The sequence below is a fragment of the Trichosurus vulpecula genome, chromosome 9 (assembly GCF_011100635.1).
Source record: "Trichosurus vulpecula isolate mTriVul1 chromosome 9, mTriVul1.pri, whole genome shotgun sequence".
Classification (NCBI taxonomy): Eukaryota; Metazoa; Chordata; class Mammalia; order Diprotodontia; family Phalangeridae; genus Trichosurus; species Trichosurus vulpecula.
This window is the reverse complement of record NC_050581.1, coordinates 144,261,156-144,271,416: the sequence shown is the minus strand read 5'-3', so window position 1 is coordinate 144,271,416 and position 10,261 is coordinate 144,261,156. Positions and strand designations below refer to the sequence as shown.

Here is a 10,261-nt window from a genome sequence, read left to right as displayed (position 1 = left end):
TATCTTTAGCACTCGCCTCACAGGGTTGCTCTGAGGCTCTGAGATAATCAATATAAAATTCTTGGCAAATAATCACATTTTAAAACTTTGTATTTATTTATCTGGGTACATGTTGCATTCCTCTCCCCGCCCCATGCAGGAAACTATAAACTCCTTGAAGGTAACAATTACTTCTCTCTTGCTCGAGAAGAATGCCTGTAACATAGTGGGCATACCGAAGCCTGCTTGTTAAAATGCACGTTCAATTGAAGGAGGTGAGATTTCGTCTTCCACTTCTCACCATGGCTGTCAGACGTTAGGGGAAGGGGATGCTAGGAACTTGGGGCCACGAAGGTTCAGTTGCTCTGCAGATCTCTGTGGATACGCCATTTTGGTGACTAAATCAACACAGCGTCTTGCACACAGCAGGAGCCAAATAATGATTTACTAGATTTGTTACAGACAAACATTTCGCCCCTGACCCTTCTACACTATTCGTTCTGTGACACACTTTAGTCTGCTGTTCTGAATGGTGGTGTTATTTAATTTGTTTTCTTTCAGTTTTTCCCATCTATAGGTTTCGCCTTCCCAACTAGACTATAGCTTCCTTAAGAACAGGGACAATGAATTATAGGATATATGTATGTATATGTTTGCATATATGTAGAGGGTGTGTATATTCCCTCTCCCACAGTATCTTTGTAACACAATGCCACATAATTAATACATAATTGATATTTTATGTTGAATAAGTGGTAACCTACTACTTCCACATTACTTTATTTATAACGTATTGCTTCTGGGATAGAATCTATATCTCACATCACAGCAATAACTAAGATTTCATATAAATACCCTACAAAGACATCTGGATCCCTCCTGAGTTCATTCTGGTTGGATTTGTCCTTTCAATGGTGTCAGACTCAACTAGAAACTGATCTCTGTTGGGCATTTATTGACTTAGAAAACCATGTTAACATTATCAATGATTTATTGTATTTTTATTTATTAAACATTTTCCAACTACCTTTTAATCTCATTTAAGCCAAACTAAGGACTTTTGCAGCCATAGGTTAAGGGGGCAATAAAGTCTATACCTCTGCTTAAGAGAAGCAACCAACCTCAACCAAACTCCTCTCTATCGTATCTCTTCTCCAACCCCGCTACTTCCTACCCCACCCCTAACTCCTTGATTGACTGAAATTATTTAAGACAACATGGACAACTCAGATGGAATTTCCCCTGTTGTCTCTCCCCAGCCCAATTTATGTCTGCCCTCTCAGACTCTCTTTTCTCTCATTCACCCCTAGCACTCCGTGTATCCTTGGTGCCTGGCACAAAGAAGGTGCTTGGTAAATGTTTGTTGACTGATTGGTGTTGCTTGTAAATCAGAGAGACCAGAAATGGGCAGAGCGGCTTAGGGCTAAGAGTTAGAGACTAGGATGTCTGGGCTTTACTGCTAATTTATTGTAGTTATTGTATGACTGAGCAAGTCCTTAATGCCTTAACACCTCTGAAAGGGGGATAATGATTCTTCTGATGCCTCTGATGAAGTTAACAGTAGTAAGATGGGGGTCGTGGGGCATTTCCCGACCACTGTTGGTCCGGCTGGGTTAGGAAAGGTTCTAGTCCACATTGTTTCATCCGAGGCAGCAATCAATCCCCTGCCACAAAGCAGCTTCTTTTTATTTTAATCTACCCTAGACTCCGGATTTCATAAGGTTACAGGGCCATCTAGTGGCCACAAGGGCACAAAACCTGCTGTATCCACCTGGCAAATCCAAGGTTGTGCAGAGAGGCAGCCCACAATTCCAGAGTTTCTGGCTCCTGATACTCTAGCTTTTTCATTGACATTTTGACCTTTGTCCTCAAAACTAATAGTATTCCAGGGGGATATACCAGGAAGCACAGAGAACAGAGTTTCTCCAAAGACAAAGTTTCTCCAATTATCCCTAGGCTTGGCGCTGTTATGAAGGAGATAAAACTGTCCTAACAATGGTAAGGTCCCAGAAAGATCTAGATAATGTTGTACCAGGTTGGGGAAGGGGATACAGGTTTCAGTCATTCTCTGTCCTCCCATTGCCCTGGGTGGAAACATTCCAAAGTTCCTACTACCGGGCTATGAATACAGGCAACATTCAATATGACCTGGATGAATGGTCAGTCCCAACCAAACCCATTTTATTCTTCTGCTCATTCATTCATTCAACTATTACTGTGGTTGGGTTCTAGTTGGGTTCTCAAGCCCTGTACTAAGTACTGTGGGGAATACAAACAGTAAGATTTTTGCCTTTAAGATATTTATAGTTTAGTTTCAAAGACAAAACACATGAGACGATTGCAAGCAGGGACCTGATATCATGCAATGGTCTTAGGAAGGTTTCTTCAAGAAAGCATGGCTTGATCTGAATTTTGAAGAAGCTAGGATCTGGAAAGACTGAGAGGCAGAAATGCATTCCAGAGAAAAGAAGGCATCATGAGCAACAGCTATAAACAACCTGTGTACAGTCATTTACAGGTCAGCTTAGGTAGGGCAGTGGTTAAGAGTACCAGGCCTGGAGTCAGGAAGACTCTTCCCGAGTTCCAGTCTTACCTCAAATGCTTATGATCTTTGTTACCCTGGACAAGTCACTTAACCCTGTTTGCCTCAGTTTCCTCATCTATAAAATGAGCTGGAGAAGGAAATAGCAAAACCACTCCAGTATCTCTGATGAGAAAACCTCAGATGGGGTCATGAAGAGTCGGACACTGGACACAACAGAACAACAACATTGAGTCATTATAGGATTTGGTAGGGAGGGAAGTGGTAGTGAAATTATTGGAAGAGCTTTGAATGCAAGACTACGGTGTTTAGAATTGATCCAATGTGGGTTTAGGGAGCAACATCATGAAAACTATATTTTTGGGAGAGAATTATAGACTTGGTGTGGAGGATGAATGGGAAAGAATGGTACCAGCTAAGAATCTGTTACTATAATCTATGTACATCAGGGTGAGAGCCAGGATGGTAGTGATAGGAAGAGAGATTAAAAAAACAATAATTTGAAATATTTCTGAAGAAAAAGTAATAGGACTTTGTAATGATGGATGATAGCGAACAAAGAGGAGATTCTAAAATGCCTCTAAGTCTGGGAGTCTTCAGTGACTAAAGTATTACTGAGGGCAATAGATAAGTTAGAAAGGATAGTCTGGAAACAAAGGTGATGGAATTTCATTTTCTCTAGGCTACACTGACTTTCGCCTACACACACACACACACACACACACACACACACACATGACCCTGCCATGGAAGGCAGCAACACTGACACCAGAAAGCCACATGTTGGGACTACTCGGGACCTTTGTTTGAAGTGAAGAATTTCCCTCACCAGCGGATTCTTCAAACCCTCAGGAGCTCATCACTGAATTACGTTAGCTACTGCTGCTGCTGTTGCTTCTGCGGTGGGTGCCTGGTCTCTCCAGGAACCACCACCTCACCTAGGAAGCCTCCACCACTCAATTAGGAAAATATTGCCATTGGAGGCAACACTGATGCCCCAAGCCTGGAACCGCACAAGCTCACTTAGGCCCTCCCGATGGCCTAAGTGCAAAATGGCGCCCAGGCCTTGCTAAGTGGCTGAGTCAGGAAGAAGGGGCAGCTCCAAGGGTACTAAAAAATAGATCCAAGGAGGTAGTGGGGGCATTCTGGCTTCTAAGCTAGAGGCTTCACACAGCTTCTCTGTCACCAAACCCCAGAGCCCTCTTCCCTTAGCCATGGGGAGCTTCCTGTCTCAGCCATCGGCCCCCCAACCGCTGGCAGCACTAGGTTTCCGGCAGGGCTTCGGCCCAGGGCCCCCTGCACTATCAGCTCCGCACCAGATGCCCCGCCAGGATACTGTGGTAAAACTGTGACGGGCACACTCGGAAATTTGGGGTTTTCTCTCATGTCAGCCTCAAAGACAAATTAGAGAGGAAAAAGTGACTCTGTAGGACTTCTCGTTATTAAATTTTGTTTTTCCCTTGATTGGGGGGGTGGGGATGTTAAAGGATTCATTGCATGCCCTTCCCCCACCCCTGTTCAGGCAGGGTCCATAGGGTCAGAGCCATGGGGTCAGGCTCCCCAAGGATCTGGCCATGGAGGAAAGCATGACTTGTTACACTACCCCCTAGTGGCAAGTCAAGGTACATGGTACCCTCCAGGCACTCTAAATTCCATCCCTAGGATACTTCACGAAGTAAAACCAGCAGACTCAGTCAGTCCTCCACGAGAGATGTGAGAGGGACAATGGATTTCATTAGGTCTGGGGATGGCACACTGATAAACCAGGAAGGGGCAAGCAGATAAATGCAAAGTAAAGCATATTCCACCCTCCTGTGTGTTGGAGTTCTGCCAACCACCCAGCAGAGCTTCAAAGCCAAAACCTAATACTGCAGTTTCCAGAAGACCCATTCTAGCCCACCAATGATGCCTCATTCCCCAACCAGTCACTTCTCATCCTTCAAACTACAGTGTTTCTCCAATAACTTCATTAACAGACCTGTCTGGATGTTTCCAATATGTGTTAAGTCATGAGTCTCCTCTCAACCCAAAGTTGTACCCCTTGGAGGGGGATGAAGACACTTCACTATCTGCGGGTCCGAGGGTGGGTTTTTCCCAGGCACTGTTCAGGACAGACTCTAGACCCCAAAGGTCCTCGGCAGATTTGAAGACAGCGTAGAGGATCTCCAGGGCTTTGGTTGAACAAAGACCTTCCCTAAAAGAGGAGTCCTCTGGGAAGTGAAGCTTTATATCTCAGGTGTGATCTCAGGGGGCATTGCTCATCACTAAACGGTCCAGGGATCTCAGATTTTTACTCTAATGGTGGAAGAGATGTGAAGATAGGCACGCTGTCTGGTCTAAGCCCAGTATAAGAATCGTAAAATTTCAGAGCTGAAAGGGACCTTCAAAGTTTAAACTAGCTCCCTCTTTTTACATAAGAAGTAGTTGCTTTGGACAAACGGTGGAGGTCTGAGGGTCACTTTCAATCAAATTTAAAAAATGACCAAGTCCCTATCACGTGCAAGACTCTAGGCTCCACCTGGAGCACGGTCCTGTCTACCCTCAGCGGAGGATGGGGACACTTGCAAAGAAGGAGGCAGGTTGGGCCAGGGAGGGGGGAGCGGTGCTCACGGGGCGGGGCAGGTTAGGGCAGCGTAGGACACCCACCCCCGGTCCTAGAGCAGCGCAGGACGCAGCAGTACCCAGCTGCCCCCGAGGACATCCTCGCAGCCCGGACGGGCAGATGAGACCTCCAGGTGCGCATGGACGCAGCGCGCAGCGAGCGCTGAGCGGAGCCTCCCACCTGGGCAGAGAACCAGGAAGGATGAGGCCGTCACCGACCGGCAAGCCACACGGCGCATGCGTTCTTCTGTCCCCGGGGTCGCCGTCCCCCGCGGAGCATGCGCAGTCGGTCCAGTCTGCCACACTACACTACGAGATGCTCCCGGCTCCAGAGACCAAGGGGGCGCTTCCGCCGGCTTCTGCTCTCCACAGCCCCGTGCTGGGCAGAGCGAGGGACGCCGAGCGCAGCCCCAGACCTGCGGGGAGTGCCCGGAGCTAGGGGACCAAGGCCAAGGCCACGGAAAAATGCAACCTTGGAAACCACTATTAATAACTAATAAATAATTAATAAGCTCACCATTAGTGCTGAGCCCTGGAAGCGGGTGGAAGAGCCCCAGCCCTGCTTCGGGGACCGTGGGCGATGAGAATCTTGATTCTTGTCACCCCCTTTCCTAAAGACGAGGGTTTGACATTATAGGGGGCGTGGGGAGTATGAAAAGGGTGTAAAGAAATCTGGCCGGGGCATTCCAATAAGACTTTTTCCTTATGTATCGGACTAATAAAGAATAAAGACACTTTGTATCGCTGTGTAGTTGACCTTGACAGACACTGAGAACCAGCTCCTGGGGAATACAAAAAGAAACGCTCCCGGAGGGACATCTACTGGGTTTTAAATACGTGTACAACTTAATTTAAAATCATTAAGAACGCTGGGCTGGCAGTTAGCAACCGGGTTTTGTAGCTGTTTGTTCTTCCTTCTAGAAGAGGGCCAATGACGTCGTGGGGGTACGTCTTGACTTGCAAGTGAATTGCATTTAAGTGAGGCAGGGCCGCCCAAGTCATCAGTTTCATTCTCTCCTCCACTCATCCGAGTCCAGTGGAAAGGCATAGCTCAGGACGACCGTCTATGGCCCTGGAAGCAGGCCTTTCCAAGCTAAGGTCTTTACCAGGTCTGTGTCTGAGGCAACACCGTTCAGTCATTAAATTAAAGGCTAGGTAAGAATTGAGGCAAAAGATGGCCTGGTCTGCCTTCAAAAAAGAATCCACCTGGAAGGGGAAAGACCCTCAGAGTTTTTGGCCAGAAAAGAAATAATTTGTAGAAGACAGCCGCTCCTTGGTTGCATCAGCAGCATCAAGACAGATGGTAATGCATCTTCCTTAATGTCATTTCCATTGATAAAATGATCTTATTTCTGACAATGAGCCATCTGATAGTGCCAAGGATTGTGGGGATGAGAACTTTTTTTTCAGGAAGTCAACAAACATTTATTAAGCACCTACTATGTGCCAGGCACTGTGCTAAGTACTGGGGATACAAAGGAGGGCAAAAATAGTTCCTGTTGTCAAGGAGCTCACAGTATAATGGGGAGACAAAATGCAAACAACTATGTACAAACAGAATCTATGCAAGGTGTATTAGGGATAGTCACAGGATTATAGAATTTAATAGGATACATATGAGATGTGTGTGTATGTATACATACACATATATATATAATGTAATAGTATATATTGGAGATAACTTCAAAGGGGAGGCCCTAAGATTAAGGAGGACTGGGAAAGATTAAGAAGGACCTTCTGGCTTCCTTCTGCTGTGGCTGCCGTTGGGGCTACGCGCCGCAGCCATGGCCATCCGATACCCCATGGCTGTGGGCCTCAACAAGGGCCACAAAGTTACCAAAAACGTTTCGAAGCCGCGACACTGCCGCCGCCGTGGGCACTTGACCAAACACACCAAGTTTGTGAGAGATATGATCCGGGAAGTGTGTGGATTTGCCCCTTATGAGAGGCGTGCCATGGAATTGTTAAAGGTCTCTAAGGATAAGAGAGCCCTTAAGTTCATCAAAAAAAGGGTGGGAACTCACATCCGGGCCAAGAGGAAGAGAGAGGAGCTCAGCAACGTCCTAGCTGCCATGAGGAAGGCTGCTGCCAAGAAGGACTAAACTGGACCCTGCCAATCTTTCCCACTTACCCAATAAAGATTTGACAAATAAAAAAAAAAAAAAAAAGACCTTCTGCAGAGAGGGTGTCTTTAATTGGGACTTGAAGGAAGCCAAGGAAGGCAGGAAGCAGAATGAGGAGGGAGACATTCTAGGCATGAGAGATAACTAGGGGAAAATGCCCAGGAGTCTAGAGATGGAATGTCACATCCAAGGAACACCTAGGTGGCTAGTGTCATTTTACTGAACATTATGTAGGGGGATGGGAGAGGCGCAAGAAAATTGGAAAGGTAGGAAGGAGCCAAATTAGGGTTTTAAGAGCCAGAGAATCTTATATTTGATCCTGGAGGTATTAGCGGGTAATAGTGAAATGCTTTAGGAAGTTCAAATTGACAGGTGAATGGAGGATGCACTGGCATGGGAGAGGCCCACCAGAAGACTACCGCAACAGGCCAGGCATGAAGTGATAAAGGCCTGCCAAGATGAGGCGATGTCCATGGAGAGAAGAGTCGAGGAGAGATGATACAAAAAGACAAACAGCAGGACTTGACAAACAATTGGATATGAAAGAGAGGAGTGAAAACTACATCTGGGTGTCAAGCACCGGTGACTGGGAGGATGGGGAGGGAAAGGAAGTAGAGACACTGATTGTACATGGCCTTTTCAATGAGTATGGCCACAGAATGGAGAAGTTATAGGACAGCAGAAACAATCATTGAGGGTTTTTTGAGGATGGGGGTGTCTGTAGGCAGCAGGGAAGCACTCAGAAGACAGGGAGAGATTAAAGATTAGTCAATAGTGGGGATGCTGGAGAGAAAACAGGGTGCAATAGGATCACTTGTCATGTTTCTCCTGAGATGGGGTGAAGAAGAAAGTGAGAGGAAGTAGCTGTGTGGTGAGGTAAGGCAGGGAGCCTGTTATTTGGGTGAAATGAGGAAAAGCTCTCAGCTGAAAGGATGGAGGGAGGAGGAGCCATGAGGGATTTGAGGAGGGATGAGGTTTTGAAAAACCACTCTTCTGAGTGGGAAAGTGAGTCAATCAGGGAGGTAAAAGGTGCTTTCCCACTATAAGGGCCGGAAAAATTTTGTAACCTAAGTGTGTAGTGGACCAGTCAGTCCAGTTTCATGATTTTCTCCACCTTTGTTTTGAAACACGTGAACAAAGGCCCCAAACAGCAGAAGTAATACAGGGTAAAGGCTTGGCAGGACAAAATCTTCCATAGGGATAAGAGGCAAAGGCCCTGAGAGGTCAGTATAGGGTTGAACTAGTTAACCAAGGGGTCGCCGGGGAAGGGGGCAGAGTGACCAGTGCAGCCTGGGAGAACATGGAGGGGTGGAGGGATTAGAGATTGCAATGAGGTTGAACAACAGGTTTTGAAGTTGCAAGGCAGAAGAGGTAGAGTGACAGCAGACTGTGATCATAGAGGAATTTCAGAGTGCATAACATGCAAGTGCAGCATTTGTGGGTGATAAGATCAATCCTGAATGAACCTCCACCTAATCAACGTGACTGAGCGATAATAGTGAGGGATAGCCTAAAAGGGGCAATATTCTCACTAGGACCAGCGATGTCAGGGAGAGGAGGGTAGCCAGGGAAGCTGTGTCATAAGGAGGAAGCCGAGTCTCAGTGAGTACAAGGAGATGGAGGCAAGAAAAGAGCAGGTATTACAGAGAGTAGAGTGGGAGGGGTGGAGAGCTTTAGAGCAGGATGTTGGTGGAGAAATATTCGGAGGGATGTGAATAAGGGAGTGGAGGGGGTATTGCAGTGGGCCACTGATTTCCTGGGGCTCTCTGGCTTACTCGTCCACCAGTAGCCTGTTAGTAGCAAGGGTGGCCAGTTCCTTTTCAATAAAGGCTGCTCTTGAGGCCATCCCTCCACCCCCTACCCTTCATGGATCAATGATTGGGGCATATTAGGCCACACTTTATCCTGAAGGGAAATCTAAAATATTCAATTCGCTTGCTTTTCAAATAAGACAAGGGAACTATAACTAGTTATTAAACCATGCACAAGGGAGTGAAGGGATGGAAAGACTAAATCAAAAGGGGAGAGGGGAAGCAAGAATAAAAGAGAAGGAAAAAGAAGCTGAGAAGGCTGAGACCAGAATTAGATAAAGGGCACCAATCAATGCCCCTCATAATAACACACATTAGTGGATCAATTACTCCCAACAGACTGTTTATCCTTAAATCTTTCCAGGCTTAGCTGTGAATTGGACAGCCCAGGAGCAACAACCCAGCAGTCATTTTCTAGGTTGCATACAACAAGCCAGCAGCCAGAATGCTATTACCTCAATATTATTATGCTATTACCAGATGTCTAAATGAAATCAATCCAAGAGTCCTATCTGACCCAATTATTTCTCACCATACTCTAAGTGAACGTGGGTTAAAAGCAGCATAAACAAGTGACACACGAGGGAAGCTTAATCAATGACAATAACTTATCATCTCCCCAAGTGCCACTTTCTAACAGTGTCCACCTACCACACAACCAACCACTTATGTGTCAATTTAGGCCAAAGTGAGGAGGCTCCCATTACTGCTAAGGTCTCTTTCAGTTTAGAATAGCCTATGAAGCTATAATTCTACACTGCCAGTTCCGACTTCCCTCTCCCTTCTTCTCCATCCACTGAGGCCAAGAGTCATAAATGGCTGCCCAAAGGTTTACTCAGGTCAGAGAAGCTGTGTGTTGGGAATGAGAAAGGCAGAGGGACAAGAGAGAGAGATAGGAACTTTCCAAGGCACTAGGTAGGTTTATATCATCTCCAACCACCCAAGGACCAGCATCCTCCATAGTAAACTAATTTTTATTCCCTCTGTAAAGCTCGGGTTATGAAAGGTCTCTTTCTTAAATAAAAAAGTCTTGTTTCTCCCATTCCAATCTATACAACAATGCGGAGCTTAGATATTTTACCAATTTAAAATTCAGAATGAGAAACAATAAAAAGACAATTTAGTAAACATTCACAGTCCCTGTTTATTTCAGTTTGGTCTCACACAAATTAAAAAACAAACAAAACAAAAACAAAAATCCCAAC

At 45.9% G+C, this 10,261-nt stretch overlaps 1 protein-coding gene across 1 annotated transcript; it reads left to right on the top strand.

Annotated features, from left to right (window-relative positions):
* Window positions 1-6,897: 6,897 nt before the first annotated feature.
* On the top strand, window positions 6,898-7,290 carry LOC118831576 (60S ribosomal protein L36-like). Its single transcript, XM_036738964.1, has one exon. It carries the CDS (start codon window positions 6,907-6,909, stop codon window positions 7,222-7,224), a length of 318 nt encoding a protein of 105 aa, XP_036594859.1. The 5' UTR covers window positions 6,898-6,906; the 3' UTR covers window positions 7,225-7,290.
* The last annotated feature ends 2,971 nt before the right edge of the window (window positions 7,291-10,261 follow it).

What these genes read in the sequence shown, in the direction of transcription:
- LOC118831576 (XM_036738964.1), top strand. Translation starts at nt 6,907, where the DNA reads ATGGCCATCCGATACCCCATGGCTGTGGGCCTCAACAAGGGCCACAAA.